A 16,632-nucleotide genomic window follows, 5' to 3' on the forward strand; every position below is an offset into this window, starting at 1 on the left:
GTAGAGTTGGGTTGTGGTGCTGGCTGGTTCTTGAACCTGACTGGTAGTAAACCTGGAGTACAGACTCACCCTCTGCTTCATCCAGAGACCTCTGTCAGTGAGGCCCCTTGGCTGAGGAGCAGATCCCTGGTGTCTGACACAGCACTGGGGTCAACCAAAGCTTGATCATGGCAGCTCTAACACCACTCTCCTGGGAGGGCTCTGCTGTTTAATGAGTGAGGTCCCACTGCAATTGATAGAGGCATTAACTGGGTGCCTTTCCTCTACCTGAGACTACTTCCACCAGGCTCGTAGCACTTCCTTCCCTCTGAGCCCATCACCTTTCCATCAGACACACCAACATTCAACATCAGCTCTCCCTTTACCAAGACCTTGCTTGCCACTGTGGTTCAGCTGGAAGATTCTGTGCTCAGATGCCACACCCCCACGTGTGTGCATTGAGCAGGGACAGTCTGTGGCAGAAGGGTGCTGGGATGTTTGGGAACACCAGCGAGGGGAATTGGGGCCCAGGTAAGCAGCTGGGTTTGCTGGCAAGCTGGGAGGTGGGACACAGCAGGGGCGGGGGAAAAGGGCTGTGCCCCCAAGGTATGTCTCTGCACTATAAAAATTACTGCAGCTGGATCCAGAGTCAGGGGGGAAAAGCAGCTTCCACCTCTGCTACTGACTCCAACAGCCTTGTCCAGGCAGGAGGACCCTGAGCAAAGGCAGGACCTGAGGATGAGTGTCCAGGCACTGACAATCCCCACGCTCCTCCTGGTGCTGTTCTGCTCAGCCCCAGCACCGTCTGGGGCACTGGGGAGCCAGGCTGGCAACCTGGGGAGGCAGGCAGGGGCTGGGGGCCCTGAAAAAGCCCCTTGGCCACCTGGAGATGGAGGGGACAAGCTGCCTGGGCAGGGCTCAGAGAGGAGCCACCCTCTGGCCGACGCATGGAAAGCGCTGAGGGAGGCACAGCCCGGCTCGGGCTCCCCCAGCAAGGCCGCGGCCAGAGCGCTCCCGGGCAGCGGGGAGCAGCTTCCCCCCGGCAGGCCCTGGAGGCTGCCAGCGCTGCCCTCCCGCAGCAGGACTGCCAGGCGGAGCCACCACCTGAAGGACTACGGGCGCTTCAACAGTGACACGGTGAGCACAGCCTGTCCTTGGACAAGGGGTTTGTGCTGGGGGGCTGCAGGGTGAGGGGTGACCAGCCAGGGTCGGACAGGGCTGAGGACAGCAGGAGCAGGTGCTGAACGTGCCATGATCCTGCAAACATCAGGCAGAAAAGGTGTTATGAGGCCTCGTAAGACATGTGTAAAGGTGCCAGCCACAACACGGCCTCACAGGAGAGCGTAGGAGTGTGGGTGCTGAGAGGGCATTGGGCAGTGACACCCCCAGATCCCCGGCGGGTCCCTGGCGAGGCTCGGAGCAGAGCCGAGGGCTGTGAGCGCAGGCAGTGGGTGAGGACAGTGCAGGTCTGGCTGCAGATGTCCCCCAGTGCTGCCCTCAGAGCTGCAGGGACAGTCCTGCTCCGGCCCCAGTTCCTGCAGTGCTCTCCAGCCTCGTGTTCACTCCCTGCAGTGCTAACAAAGCTCTCCCAGTTCTGCAATGTGGGCACCGTGCCCTGGTGCCCCGATGGGCACTGCTCCTCTCAGCACTGCCCTGAGGGAGGCACAGCCTTTCTCTGCCTGTGCTAAATCCTCTCCACAGGCTCAGCACAGCATTCCACAAATAACCAACTTCTCCTTTATCAAACCCAAACTGCACTTTGGTGGCACACAAGTAGACCTTGCCTTAACCACAGAGTGCTGGGTGACACGGTGCCAGATGCCACTCAGCTGGGGTGGGTGCCACCACAGCAAAAGAGCAGAGGCACTGCAGGGGTGTGTTGTGGCTGTGAGGCCAGCTTAGAGTGCTTGCAGCCAAAACCAGTAATGAACTGCCCCTGGAAACATCTCCTTGGGCCCCAGCTTTCCAGCTCCTTGCAAGGAAGCTGCTGGACCCTGGTGAGCTGCTTATCTGGCTGCTGCAGTGATGCTGCAGCTGTGGCTGGGCTGGTCCTGGCTGCCACGGGCATTGCAGCCACCACTCCTTCCTTCCCTCTGCAGCACTCCTGCCACAGCATCCAGTCCCGGCCCTGCCAGAAGCCCTCTGACTGCAGTGGCTGCCTGGGGCTCTATACCTGCAAGCTGCCTGCTGCCACCTGCAACCTGAAATCTGTCTCCAGGCAGAGAGGTGAGTTCTAAGTCTCCTGGCAACTGGCACCAGGGATCCCCACGTGCAGCAAAGTGCAAGCACACTCCTGTGCCTGCAACACTCCAAGCTAAAGTCTGACTGCCCCGTGCAGGGCTGGGTCTGGTCTCTTTGACTGCCCAGGGCTGGCTGGCTGTCCTGCCAGCAGCAGCTACAGAATGAACAACTGCATGGTGGATGGGACATTCCCAAAAGTTTCTGGGAGGGCTGGGATTTCATAGGTGTCCTGAGCTATCGCAGGACACCAAAAGCCTGTGCTGGAAAACCCAAGGAGGAGTACAGAGCTTGGGATTTAGCCAGCAGCTTGGGAGTTCAGCAAGGGCAGTCCTGCACATCACAGGACCTGCAGAGCTGCTCACATTGGTGTGTGAGAGCTGTTTAGTTAGGCAGGAACTGTCAGGGAGCAGAGATCACAGCTTTTAATGCTTAACCAGTGTCCTGAATCTGCAGTACCCTTTGGTAAATCCATACCGCCCCCCAGTTGGCCTCTTGCCTCAACATGTTTTCCTACACCATGGTCTTGGAATAGAAACTCATCCAATGCTACTGAACACAGAGACCCAGCTCTGGTGCAGGAAACCCCTGGCAGGCAGAGTAGGCAAGTCTAATGCTTGTGTACAGTACAGTCTGTGTGTGTACAGCATATAGGGCACCCCCAGTGTATGTGCTCTGTTCATAGTCTTCTGTGATCACCTGCTGCTGGCAGCCTCCATGGAAGGACACATAGGCCCATGGTCAGACCCAGCACAGATGGTCTTAAGGCTTTTCCTTACAGGTGGCTTCCTCCAGAGCATACAGAGACCTTAGATGGAGAGTCAAGCTCATCTTGGAACAGCACAGCTCAAACTAAAGCTGAAGAGATTGCCCTGCAGATGGAGATCAACACTTCCTGTCCAAGTTTCATTTTAAATCCTTAATGATGCAGTTGTAAATGTTTCTTTCATTGTACTTCTCATGCTGCTGCTTTTTAATTCCCCCTTTGGATTTTGTACACTATGTAGGCTTGATTCCCATTTTCCTGAGAGTGGCCAATAAATGCACTGAGTGGTCATGGAGCCCTGCGCTGGCAGAGCCCCCTTGGAGCTCCCCAATGAGGCAAACAGGGCTATTTCACAACCCTTTTTAATTTGAGCCTTTAGAGTATTGTAGTAAAAGCTGCCAGTATCTCAGCATGCTCACTCACCAATTCAAGCTGAGCTAAGCGTTGGGCAACCTGGGATCCCTCCCCGCTCCTCACCACAGCTCCTGCCAAGGAAGGCCAAGTCCCACGCCACTGAAAACATCACTCTTAAGGAGAGCAATGTGGAGTCCCCAGGAGCAGGCTGGCAGTGTGGGACCATGTAGGAGACTTGCTTCTGAAGGCTGGAGCCGAGCCACAGATCAGCTTTCCTTAACATCCCACAGAGCTTTGCAGGCATCCTGGCCACCTTTACACTTGTGGGGGTAACCCCAGCTTTGCAAAGCTTCATGATGTCTACATTAAAAGCTCCTTCTAAAACGAGAACCAAAGCACAGCATTTGATTCCCCTCAAGCCCCACTGCAGTTCCCTTCATTGAGCCACCACCACCTCCTGTGACTCAAGTGGCACCAATTTTGCTCAGCACACCCAAGGGGCAGCCCTCCTCCTCCTGGTCACCCCTGAGAGAGCCTGAGCCTGTGTGGGGGTGGGGAGTAAATGCTGCTGGCTTCTCTGAGCCCCTCTATTGTTATTTTCTCTGTCCCTGCACAGCAGCTGGGGGGCACAGAGCTGCAGGTGGTGCCTGCCTTCCTCCTGCCTGCTGTGACCCCATGGCTGTCCAGCATTTACTGTGCTCACCACAGAACCACAGAGAGGTTCAGGTGGGAAAGGACCTATGGAGGTCACCTGGGCCATGCCCCGCTCGGGCAGGGCCACCCAGAGCCATTTGCCCAACCTACCTGGTTGCATGGATGCAAGAGATTCACTGAGCAGCACTGGGCCCACTGCTCTGCTCTGGTGTGGAATGGAGGTGAACCCCACTGCTGGTCAGAAAGGTCCTCTCACCTAGCAAAGCCCACAGACCACAGGGATCATTTTCAAAGCCTCTGGGAGTCCTGTGCAGCCCAGCACAGCACAGCTGCAGCAAAGCCATCCATATGCAGGTCTCACCCTGCAACCCCACAGCAGCTGGGAAAGAGACTGCCCTCCACAGAGCAGATTCAGGGATGCTCCAGGTGCTCTCACCTCACAAGCAGTGCAAGTGTCACAGCTTTCACACCAGCTGGAAAAACGTCCTCACCCTGCCTCAACCTCCACTCGCCTTCCCTGACACCTCCTCACTGAAGGAGGTCACCACAGACAGAGGAGAGGTGAGCAGCAGGCCCTACCTCCTGCCCAGGCAGGAGCACAGAAGGCAGCAGCAGACACACTGCCCTTGCCTGTTTGCTACTGTGCTTCCCAGCAGCAGCATCCATGATAGCAGAAGAGAGCCCATCTGACCTTTGGGAAGCAGGTCTCCCAGACAAGATCCTGCAGCTGAGCTCCACCTTGGGCTCCCCTGTCAATTTGCCAGGTGAGGGACCGAGGCCACCTGAGACTCACAGGGAAGCTGAGGGCCTGGCCAAGCCATGATTCCAGCTCCTTGATGTCCTCTCTGGCTCATGCTTGGCACTAGGTGGGATGGTGGGAAGACACAGCTCATCCCTTTCCACAAAAACACCATGGATCCACATGCCTTTTACACAACTCGCTTTTAATTACACTGCATGAGGAAAGGCCTCTCGTTGTGCCAAGACTCCCTGGTACAGCCACCCAGGGAGCTGGCTGGCCCATCAAGTCCTCAAGTAGGTTTAGTGGTTCCCCCTCACCCTTTTCCCTTGCTTGGAAGCTCCTCCTGGTCAGTCCATATCACCCCTGCAGCCCTCAGCGTCCTTGCTTTGCAGAGACCTATTTTCACACGTCTCTGTTCTTCCCCTCCCCGCCTGAGCTTTGCCTGCTCAGTCCCATGGGAGTCCTGCTTCGGCCTCCTGCAGCGCCAGGCAGAGAGGAGGCAGGGCAAGAGCCATCAGTTAATAACTGTTCTAACCTCAATATAAATAGAAAAACACAACCAAATAAAGAATTGACTAGCTAAGAGATCCAATCCGCCGGGATGCCTGCAACGTGCTAGTGCAGAGTCCAGAGAGAGTGCTTGGTCCAGTGCTTGCTACTGTAGACATCCAGAAACCTGTCCCGGCAGCCAGCCTGTCCTCCCGCAGCGCCCAGGTCTGTGCAGCGTGCCCAAGGCTGCAGGCCCCTGGGAGCAGGCTGGATGGGAATGGTCAGTAAGTCTGATTTATTGCTGCTAAGTGGTAAAGCCATTCTCTTCTGTGGAATGAGGATGTACTTCGCTCTTACTTTTTGTGGAGGAATTTCATTTTGCTGCCTGAAAAGACAGAGGAAAAAGAACGGACTCACCGAAGTGACAGGCAAAACAAGTGTCATTTCCCACCACCTCTGCCCAATGCAGTGTACTGGCCCTGCTGCCATCCCTGGCTCTTTTTCCACAGCCAGCTGCTCTGCAAAGCTGAAGCAGGGGCCTGCAGAGCTCTGCCCATTCCCTGGGAGTAGTGCTGCAGGCTGGGACTTTGCAAGATCCCAGGCACACCCTCCAGAGCCCATCTGTCCAGGACACACCAGCCCCTCAGGCCCTGCTGCTCTTTAAAAAATGGCCAAGAACAGACAAGAGGACGAGGGATGTGATCTTAACACCTGATCAAACTCAGCCACAGTGTCCAATGACTTATCAAGGACTTCTAGCCTCAGTCTGGAGCTCTTGGCTAGTTCCCCTTACGGCGGAAAATAGATTCAATCTTGGAATACTCCTGGCAGTTCCCACTGCTGATCCCCAAGGGCAAACCCGAAGGCAATGAAAACTGTGTCAATCCCCCCACCAGGACCTGCATCCACCATCGCCAAGCACAGGTTGCTCCAATGCCCACCTGTCTCCTTTAGAAGACAGCTCATGGGCCAATCTTTGATTCTCCACTAGGAGAGTGACCAGGGCCAGAGCCAACAGCATGCCAGCACAGGGATACAGGGCCAGGCACTGGATGCCACACATAGTCACTGGCCCTGTCACCCTTGGGCAGCTTCTGTGCTGCCCAGCCTGAAGCCCAGCCCTCCTGAGAAGCCAAGGGTTTGGCTGGTTCCTTACCTAGGCCTTTCAGGAACCTGTTGACTCCACTCTGCTCCCCACTGGGAAGTGTTTCCAGGTACTCCTGAGCCCGTACCTCAAACAGACCTGCAGAAAGACAGAAATCAACAGCTTCTCTTTTGTGTCTCTATAAATCCAAGTAAGAATGCCCACCTGAAAGTATACTGTCTCAGCTTACCCACACACTATTGCACAGGAGAGAGAACAACTCACCCCACCTCCTCCATCAGCTGGGGCCAGATTTGGCACAGAAGCTTTGGTCTGCCCCCTCCCTCCCCACTGCAAGGCTGACTGAGCTGCTGTACCTCACTCAGGGTACAGAATGTACCTCCCTTCATCCTGCTATGAACACAGCTAAACCCAGGGAGTGACATCATCTGGGGAATCATCATGCAGAATTTACCTCTTTTACTCAGCCACCTATCCAAGCATCCCCTGCTTATTAATGCTCAGGAGGAAGTTGCTAAGCCAGCACTGAGTAGCAGCAGGGATAAGAAATTTCAGCTGCCAGTAGAGCCCTTGAGACTGTGGGATAACAGGAGTGAAACCACAGAAGCAGCTCTGGGAAGGAGATGAGCATCCAAGCTTTCTACTAGACAAAAGAACCACGACCAATCCAGCCCATTTTTCCTCTAGACACAAGAAGAGGACGTGAGGAACTGCAAGAATAAACGTCATTCCAGCAGCAGAATTCAATGGGGAATGGAAGAGGCACACATGTGGAGGATACTGCAAGGGTGGAAGGTGCCTGTAATCCCAACCCCATCAGGAAACCAGCAGAATCCCTTCTGGTGCTCCTGTACAGACACTGCAGCCTTGAGCCACGGAGCTGGGCACAGAGGTGGTGGCTGGGGAGCATCTCCCTGCTCCTGTACAGCAGTTTCCACCACAGCCCAGCCAGAGCCCCTCACCTCTGACCCCCTGCTTCCGCAGCTCCCGCTCCTGAATGAAGCCCCCGAACATCTGTGTCTCCATGAAGACCTCCAGGAAGCGTCGGAGGCTCTTGGAGGAGACGGATTTGCGGAAGGCCTCACGCTGCAGGGTCCGCTCCTCTCGCTCTGTGGGGGTCAGGAAGAGGGAATAGTGGCCCACAATCTCCACAAAGAAACGGACAAAGGCCTCGGACACCACCTCGTTCAAAGGGCTGGTTTCTAAGGGAAAAATAAAGAGGCAGTGGTGAGGACAAGTGCTGCAAGAATGTGCTAGGAAAATCTCTGGGTAAAAATTCCCTGTTTTTTTTTTTTTCAGATCCAGCCTGAGAAGAAAAAGCTCAAAGGAGACAGCATTCTAGGAAGCACTTGTCATGAAAGTAAACCAAATTGCTACTACTTTGAAAGATACCAAGCTTCATTTTGGTGCTCACTTCTCTCTGGTGGGATGAGGGAGAGAATCCAAAGAGTAAAAGTGAGAAAACTTATGGCTAAAATAAAGAGAATTTAATGGATGAATCTAAAACTGTTCATGCAAGCAAAGCAAAATAATTGATTTATTCAGCAGCTCCCATGGGCAGGCAGGTGTTCAGCCCTCCCCAGGAAAACAGGGATCCAGTACATGTGCCTTGGGATGACAAAATACCCCACTTCCAAATGTCCTCCTACTTCCTCCTCCTTCCTGCAGCTTTATAGGCTGAGCATGACTCCATGAACATCACTTCATGTGGAACATCCCTTTGGTCATCTGGGGTCAGCTGTCCTGGCTGTGTCCCCTCCCCACTCTCTGTGGGCCCTCAGCCCTCTCACTGGTGGGGTGGGAGGAAGGCAGAAAGATGTTGGCTCAGTGTGAGCTCTGCTCAGCAACAGCTAAAACATCCCTGTGTTATCAAAACCATTTCCAGCACAAATCCAAAACACAGCCCCATACCAGCTATGGACAAAATTAACTCTGTCCTAGCCAAAACCAGCACATTCTCCAGGCTCCTCTGCACCAAGGAGATGCCCATACTGTCCCCCAGGAGAGCTGTCTCAGTCCAGTCACCCATGAGCTACATGGCCATCACCGAGTCTGCAGCTCTGCAGGTGACTGTCCCCTGGAGGAGCCTGCATCACTCATGGCAAGCAGCAGAGAGAAGCCTATGAGACCCCTCTGAAATGTACAGGTGTTCTCTGGAATTGTAAGGGAAGGATGGGCAGAGCTGGGAAGAGATAAGTACTGTTGCTCTTCACACAGAGAACTGCCCCCTGTAGTAGATATCTCATATAGCTTAACCAAAATCCTGATCCACCTCCAATACCTGTGGTGTTAAATTCAGTACAAGCCTAGCTCTCTTCTAAGAAGTGACAGAGAGAAAAGAGGCAGGAAAAGACACAGTTTTAAGCTGAAAGGCACTGTGCTTTACCCTGCTTGCCATTGACAGGGCCCTCCTCCTTGTCGCTTGCCAGTTCATTCCTCTGCTCCAAAATGTGTTCTAGGGCAGCCTGCAGCTTGCGGGGCAGGATGGAGTCCTCATCTTCCATCTGTAAGACAGAGCCACCTCCTCAGGGACTGGGGCTGGGACAAAAACATCTCCCACCCTGTCCCCAGCACAGCAGGGGGAACACTAGAAATGAACCATGAGGAGAGAGAGAAGGCATAATATGTTTGGCACATTCCCAGCACCACCCAGTGCAGTACTGTCAAGAAGCACAAGAGGAAGGAGAAAGGAGGGTGTCTTTTCCTAAATATTCCTCTATTCTGGAGGAATTTTACACATCTGATGTGAGAGGCTACTAGGCAGGGCTCACCCGTGGCCCCACCATCTACCCATGAGCACTGGCCCCGCCACAAAGAGGAGGAGTGTGAACAATGCTGGCAGGTGGCCAGGTGAACAGAGCCCCTGCTCAGGCACCAACCCTCTCCCACAGGTGTAAGGAATTCCCAGGGAGCAAGGGAGCCAAGGAACTGCCAGTGACTGCGCAGAGCTCCTGGCAGCCGGCTGAGCCGGCTGATTCAGCTTAGCCTCCAGAAGAGAGGTGCAAGGTAAAGCATAACCCCAGAGCTGAGGCAGCTGGCAAGCGAGGCCGGTGGGAGGGCTTGGCCTTCCCCCACACGCTGCTCCCTGCAGCAGGAGGAGCACTCATCCCATCTTAGTCATGGGGCTGAGGCACGGCACACGCCGGCGCTGCCAGCGCTGCTCAGCAACCTGCCAAAGAGCTCTGGGAAAAGAGAGCTTCCTGGGCCACGAGGGTGTTTGCTCATTTATCCTCTTCCCTTCCTCCTCCCCTTCCCACTCCTCCTCTACACCACAAAGGGAAGTGAAAACCAGCAGGCAGTCTTGCCTGCAGAGCAGCACACAGGCTCCCATGTACCACCTTCCTGCTTCTGACACATCCAGCACAAGGAACCACAAGGTCCCGAGGCAGTGAGAATATCAAAAAATCATCAAGGCTCCCTTCCCACTCAGAGCAGAGTATGTGATGGGAGATGGACTGGCAGACACAGGCTGGAAGAACCCACACTGCTCCCCAGCAGACAGTGCTGAACCTCTGCCTTACAGCTCTGTCTGCTGCCTTACAGGATGACACTTAAAGACCCATAGTGCTCAAGTGCCACCATTTTCCCTTAAAAAAAGGAGAAAGAGGTAATTCTAATGATTTAGTCCTCAACAGCTGTGTTTTGGGGTGCTGTTACATATGTACACAGCAACTCCTATAACGCTGCCAACCACAAGCCCTGCCACGGTTTTTGAGTGGAGTGAAAGTGATCCATCCAGACAGACAGGTCAGCAAACACAGATGGAGGTAAGTTATGGAGGAAAGAGGAGAAAAGGATGTGAACTAGCTCTGCTCACCTGTCTCAGAAACCGATTATTTACAAGGTCAACGACGAGGACCTAAGAATGAAAGAGCAAGAATTAAGAGGGAGAGTAATTATTTCCATCATCAGAGTTTATCTTAATCTGTAACTGCTCTGGAGGAAAACACTTCAGCCCTGTCCCTGCTCCTCCTATCCATCACTGCAGCTGGAGGAGGCACCCAGCACGACCCAGGAGCAGAGCCCTTGTTGTGGCTTTCTGGGGATGTCACTGCACACCACAGCACAGCTTGGACAGCAGGAGGCTGCTCCAGGGCTGGCCCACTGCTCCTCACCGCACAGCGGGGTCAGAGCTTCATCCTTTCTCCCTGTGTGCTGTGCCCCTGTCTCCTGGGAGGCAGGGAAGGAAATCCCTCCCTGACCACGTTCAGCCTTGCTGTGCTCACCCTGGTGCACCAGGAATCCAGCTCTTGATTATTTGCTGCTATCATGAGGCACCTGTGCTAACCTGAGGGGCAGCGATCCTGGCCAGGCTGTAGCATCACACTTAACTGACAGGATTTGCATGCAGCCCCTTGACAGCACTATGCAGAAACCAGTACAAACTTTAACAGAACCATCTCCTACCCTCTCTCCCTCTCACAGTGGGAGATTCCAGGCCCCTGCCTTCCCAAGCTGTGTCCAGGGCAGAGCACAGACCTTTGTCTGCCTGGAGGAACATCCACCTCTGCCCTTGCCCCACATGCACGGCAGCCAGAGGATGAGAGCTCTGCTCCCTGGCACTGCCAGCTGACAGAAAACAGCTCAGCCCACAGGAAACAACCTCGAGTAGGGCAGGGTGTGGGTGTAGGACTCACCTCCTCCACGGGCAGCTCCTTCAGGCGGGGCAGGGAGCTGGAGAGCAGGCCGATGAGGAAGGGCGTGGGCGAGCACACAATGTCGATCATGGAGGGTGGCAGCACGGGGATGTAGGTGTGCTGCCAGGTGAAGGGGTACAGCAGGGCCACCGTGGCATGGCAACACTTGGAGAGAGTGCTGGGAGACAAAACACAAGCAAGGACAGTGGCTGGTCAGTGTGGAATGAGGGGTGCTTCTTAGAAATCAGCTGTTCCCTGATTGATCTCTGTAATTACTAGGCGCTTTCCCACATTTCTGACCCCATTTTTCAGCTTCAGAAGCAATAACTGCTGAAGGATGACCCCAGCCCATACTCTTATGACAAGAGATGGTTCCACTGAACCAGAGGTCTGCTGCTGCAGTGTCCTGATGGAAAACATCCAACAAACACGGCATCTTCTATGCCACTGCCTTTCCTTAAAGAAATGAATTCATTCTCCACAGCTCTCTGGTAGGAGTCAGGCAGGATATCCAGTTAACCACGGCAGAGCTTGCCACAGGGCACCAGTTATTCATCTGTTCTGGGTCTGGAAGCATTTTTATGTGTCAAGAGAGGGGGATGCTAGCTGCTATAAATCCTGTATATAGAACATCATTTCATTTTACCAGCATCTATTAAAGGAGAAGAGGGAGAGGAAGGAGAGTGGTGCAGCATGGAGGAGTCATGTGGATAGAGAAGGATGCCCAGCTGGCTCCCATTACACTCCATGGGAGAATTTACATTTACCATGCTGGGTTTATTGCTGACTTGAGAGGGAAGGGGTTTGACGGGTGTGGACTTGAGCTTGCTCTGCAAAGTGAAGCCTGCTTTCCCTCCCCACTCCAGGTTAGTTTGGTGGATGTGCATCCCTGTGCTGTACCACTAGGGCACACTGAGCAGAGTGGTGTGGCTGGGGGACAGCTGGCTGGCTCCCATCATGTAAGCTCAGGTTAGAGAACAAAATTGTAGTTGCTGGGACAGCAGTGTGACAATACAAAGTAATCAGGCAGAAAACATTGTTAAACACATGACAATTTTTGGAGATAAGGAGATTCCAGGAGAGAGGCTGGAATCTGCTTAACTTGAAAATTTTATCTGGGACTGCAACAGGTTGGGAATTGGCACTTGGGAAAGATGCCTGGGATGTGTGTTCTGAGAAAGTCTCTTCACCAAATGGGGACAGTTTCCTCTCCCTTCACTCCCACGGGACTGTCTTTTTTAAGGGGATACTCTGTAAAAACAGAAGAAGACCCTTCAAAAGCTATGTTACAGACTGGTAGCTTTAAGCCTTTAAATGGGAAAAATCCTTCAGTTCCACATCCTTGTTTGGGAAAGTGTGAGTGTATCCCCCTGCCTGCATTCACTCCTCCAGGCTGCCTCTCTGTTGCAGCTCTCCAGCTGTGCCTGCCATCATCAGCAAGCCCACACCGTGCTGTGCCTATCACAAATGCAAGGTAGATAACGAATCTGAGAGAAGCAAAATTAAAATAATGAGAAAACACGGAGCTAGCAAGAAACAGAAACATTAAAAAAAAAAAAAAAAAAAAGAAAAAATGTGGGAATAATGTCAAAGTAGATGATTTTTGTTGTATCTTTTGTACAAGCTAATCTTGAAAGGAACTGCAACAAAAGTGAATGTGTCATCTTAGAAGTGCACTCCAAGCTAATAAGATCCTTTAAAAACCATCTCCTTCAAAGCTGTGCTACTCATACATTTCAGGTCATGTTAGCAGATACAAAAGAAGGGGCTTCTCTTCCTCTCCATTACTGCAGAGCATATTTTCCACTCCTCAATTTCTGACTGATAATAGATCTGGTAATAGAAGCAGCAGCATAGTGAAAGCTGAAAGAATTGCACCTTTCATCACCTGTGCACAGCAGTGGGGCATTACCACCACCGTTACTCTTCTTTGAGGAGAGGATGAACGTGGGAGTGTTAGAAGTTTTATATTTGCACCAATCCTCTATTTTGAAGGTGTATCCAGATTTTCTGCCTAAACGTGGGACCTGAATTTATAGACAGCATGTGAAAACCTATGGAAAACATCTCTGAGTCCAGGTAGCTCCACAGAGGAACAGGGAGCAGCTGAAGCAAGTGGTTATTTATGGCATGGTGAGATATTATGGCAAGCTGTCTCCTACTATATTTATGGTGGCTTGTTCTTCCCTCAGCCCAGCTCTCCAGTCCCAGCGAGCACACATGGTACGTGAGAGATTGAGTGGGAGGAGAGATGGCTGAGCTCCAGCGAGTGGAAGTCAAAGGCAGAGCTGTGTTAAGTCTGAAATTGTACACACCAGGCAGTGGGAAGTAAAGATAACTTCCCCTTCCACCCTTCCATCTGTGCATGACTCATCCCCTCCAGGGTGAAACCCAGGGCTCCCAAACATTTCTCACTGTGGAAGACCTTTCCAGGGAACAATACTGGCAGGGTTGAGGTCTGTGAGCCTCCTTTGTAGGCAGAGCAGTTCAGGGATGGACACAGAGGAGGTATCACTGAGGTATCTTTTTCACAAGCCACACTTGCTCTGCAGGTAGTCTCAGGGAGCTGCAGGTTGCCAGGAGCCCAGGAGAACCGCGGCCTTCTGGAGTGACTCAAGCCTAAGCTTTCTCCTTCTCTTGCATTTGGCACTGCAACAAGCACTAAGGGACTGCTGATTCACACCAGGCTGCTGAGCCTTGCAGAAGAATCCAGCTTGATAAATCCCTTTTCTGCCACCTGTGTGGCTGTGCTCTCCGGGCAGCAGCCCCGTGACTGCGGCGTGCTCTGGGGAGCGACTCGCGCCACGCTCGGGCCACACAGGCCCAGCTGTTCCAAAGGGACACAGACACCACTTGGTGGGCCTTTGGGTTCTGTGAGTCATCTTGAAAATGCTGCAGGTCTTTGAAGAACGCTCTCAAGATGCTGAGCACATTTTTCATGGGTTCATTCAGCCGTCTGCAGGGAACATGGTTGAGCTGCCTGCTGCTCACAGTCGAGACTGAGCTGTCAATAGTACAGAGGCTAAAAAGTACTGAGGCACACAAGAACCCTCAGACCCCTCCCAAAAGGCTGACCTGGATAGGGACTGGCACACAGATCTCTCTGGGTAGGCATTCCCTTGGTCAGAACAATGATGTTGCAGCAACCTGTGACATTTGTTTGCTGGAACAAGAGGCCTTCCCACCACACAGCACCCTGGGCACAAACCCACCTCACAGCACCCTGGGGAGCTGCTGCTCCTTGGTAGCCACCTTGAACACAGGTGGCCAATACAGAAACTGAACACAACAGCTATAACAACACAGAAACCCTTCTTCCTCTCCTGGGGAAACTTGCTCCAAGACTAGCTTGACTTGCTCTAAAAGACACCTTGGCAAGTTGCAACAGCTTCCACGGAGGGACACTGGCTGTTCAGCCTGGTTGCTTTCCACTCCAAAGGCATGCATATGTGATAAAAAGCCCCCAAAGCTGACTCCCTCTTTGGGTTTAGGATACTGCACGATTTCTGAAAACACCATTGAATCAAACATCCTGCTGTAGTTTAATGCCAGGAAGTCCTGTGATCCCTGCACTAACCAAACTACTCAAAATATGCTGGCATTTGGCAATTTAAGACTGTTTGAATATGTATATTTTAAATTTTTTTATAAGCTCCGCCACAGCAGGATTTGTTTTACAAACACCTTCAGATTTCTGACACTGTGTCACATCTGGATTTACTTATGACGGATTACAGATCTGGTTTACAACATTTAGCAGGCACAGGAGCTTCCAAACACTGTCCCATGACTTCACACAGCACTGCTGCAAATCCCACCAGGAGGATGCCAAGTTCCACCAGCTCTCTGGGGACCCTCACTGACTCCACCAATATGGCAGGTTTGTGCAGGTGCAGAAACGAGTATTAAGATGATCTGAAGAGACAGAACTATTATCTGACATCCAAACTTCACCCTTGGGTTTCTTCTTCTCCTCCCTAACCACAGGGCAAAAAGGAGAAAGCTGCGAGGCTGATATTTGCAGTCCCAGATTTGTTTCTGTAGCACGTGGTAAAGGGCTCTTCCTGATGATTAATTACCTTTTGCTGGGGATGACCACATTTAAAGTGTCGACTCTAATTCTTTCAGATCTGCCTTTGATAACAATGACCACTTTGTGTTGTTGATACAGCTGTGGTTTCTGGCAGAGACAGAGGCAATTGCTTGAGTTGGTCATATCCACAACAAGCTTTTGAGATCTGGAAAAAGGAGGCGTTGATTTTAAGCCCATGCAAGCTTTTCTTTTTAAAAAGCCTTCTGAATCACAAAGATCTCATGCTCAGCCACTGAAAACTGCCCAGCTCGAGGTAGCTTGTGACATCAGGTGATTTTAGCTGAAAAATGCCTTCTAAAAGGTTGGTTGGCAGTGCCTGGAGCTGTATGCCAGGCAACATCCCTTTGAAACAAAAGCAGCTCTCATGTTGCAGTGTCTAACCCGTGCTATGGTCTCCACTGCCCCAGGACTGAAGTTAACAGTGCAGGAATGAACAAAAGCTGGGGGAAGGCTACACAGCCCAACACAGTTTTAACAAAGTCATTTTTCTGGGTTGTAAGGCAATGTATACTCCAGTATCCATAGTGACAGAGAAAAAAACTCGCTCAAAAACTAATAAACCAAATTCTTTCCTTTTCCGCTGCCAAGCTGTGGATTGACAGGTATTTAAACACTCAAGGCTCATTCTAAAGATGGAAAAGACAAAGTATTTCACTTGCTGTACACTTGTTAGATGCATTTTTTGGCTCAGCTTGAAAACATTTCACAGTTCATGCAGTATTTGGCAGGAGACCTTTCAGCCTTCTTTTCCCACAGACTGATTTTATAGCAATTAAAGGACGTAAATAAACTGTACACATAATTTCTCTGTCACTTGCACCCAGACACACCTTTTCAAACATGGACAGATAGTTATTGATAGTGCCCACATGAAAAACTGCAGAGATGAAAGATAAACATAATTCATTGTGCATCTTTCACTGTGTCACCTGCACTCTTCCCATTAATCCATCTCAGATGGATTATTTCTAGCATTCCTAACCTCTGAGCAGTTTCCAACAGCTGCTTTTATAGTTTTTTTTCCTTCTCTTCAGCTACTTCCAAAATGTGTTTCTTTTCTTTCCTCTCAAATCGGCATTTTCCCTCCTAGATTGAACACTACTTAATACTCATTGAGTTCAATGTGCTCCTGTCCCAGGAAAAATATAATTAGGACAGGAGATCCTGTATCTACAATAGCATCAGCTTTCAAAACATGGAAGGTCTACCTATGAGTTGAAGAGACTGTTCACCTTAGGAAAGGCTCACAAAGCCAGTCCACTCAAGTCACTGAACTGGATTAAAATACAGTAGTTATTTAATTTTGAGGCCCATTTTCTTTGTTTTCTGCATTTCACGCCTTTACAGTCCTTTGGGATAATTTCCAAGCTTTTGCTCCATAAAAATGAGCCAGAGAATCTTTGTATTTTGTAAGAGGAAAAGAAAAAGACTCTCCTGAAATTGCTCAGAGCAAGGGCTTCTCAGAAACATCAAATATTAACAGTCTCATAGAGAGCTGGCAAATCTATGGCAAATATTTGAATCTGGGACCTGTGGTCCAACAGACCCTGGGTCTTTTAAACACAACAATTCCTT

General features: G+C 51.5%; 2 protein-coding genes across 3 annotated transcripts in view; one reads left to right on the forward strand and one right to left on the reverse strand.

The window, feature by feature from the left end:
• Window positions 1–314: 314 nt before the first annotated feature.
• Window positions 315–4,497, forward strand: LOC134549706 (uncharacterized). 2 transcript variants are annotated; one of them, XM_063395568.1, is made up of 4 exons: window positions 315–510; window positions 617–1,116; window positions 2,079–2,205; window positions 2,999–4,497. In XM_063395568.1, exons 1-4 carry the CDS (start codon window positions 414–416, stop codon window positions 3,028–3,030), a joined length of 756 nt encoding a protein of 251 aa, XP_063251638.1. In that variant the 5' UTR covers window positions 315–413; the 3' UTR covers window positions 3,031–4,497. The 2 variants fall into 2 exon arrangements, with proteins under 2 accessions (XP_063251638.1, XP_063251639.1); XM_063395569.1 differs by having other exon boundaries at window positions 353–1,116.
• A 417-nt stretch (window positions 4,498–4,914) lies between these two features.
• Window positions 4,915–16,632, reverse strand: part of DENND2A (DENN domain containing 2A) — a 57,243-nt gene continuing 45,525 nt past the window's right edge. The window contains exons 15-20 of the mRNA XM_063395570.1: window positions 10,965–11,142; window positions 10,145–10,186; window positions 8,714–8,831; window positions 7,290–7,529; window positions 6,379–6,465; window positions 4,915–5,607 (exon numbers count right to left, since the gene is read on the reverse strand). Of these exons, the coding sequence (XP_063251640.1) occupies window positions 5,576–5,607; window positions 6,379–6,465; window positions 7,290–7,529; window positions 8,714–8,831; window positions 10,145–10,186; window positions 10,965–11,142 (697 nt within the window). The 3' untranslated portion in view covers window positions 4,915–5,575. The remainder of the gene's footprint in view (window positions 5,608–6,378; window positions 6,466–7,289; window positions 7,530–8,713; window positions 8,832–10,144; window positions 10,187–10,964; window positions 11,143–16,632) is intronic.

This window comes from Prinia subflava, chromosome 4 (assembly GCF_021018805.1).
Source record: "Prinia subflava isolate CZ2003 ecotype Zambia chromosome 4, Cam_Psub_1.2, whole genome shotgun sequence".
Lineage (NCBI taxonomy): Eukaryota > Metazoa > Chordata > Aves > Passeriformes > Cisticolidae > Prinia > Prinia subflava.

Excerpts from the sequence above, each read along its gene's own strand:
- LOC134549706 (XM_063395568.1), top strand. The coding sequence starts at position 414 with ATGCCACACCCCCACGTGTGTGCATTGAGCAGGGACAGTCTGTGGCAG. Across the intron at positions 1,117-2,078 it reads GGCGCTTCAACAGTGACACG|CACTCCTGCCACAGCATCCA; the intron begins GTGAGCACAGCC and ends TTCCCTCTGCAG. Across the intron at positions 2,206-2,998 it reads ATCTGTCTCCAGGCAGAGAG|GTGGCTTCCTCCAGAGCATA; the intron begins GTGAGTTCTAAG and ends TTTTCCTTACAG.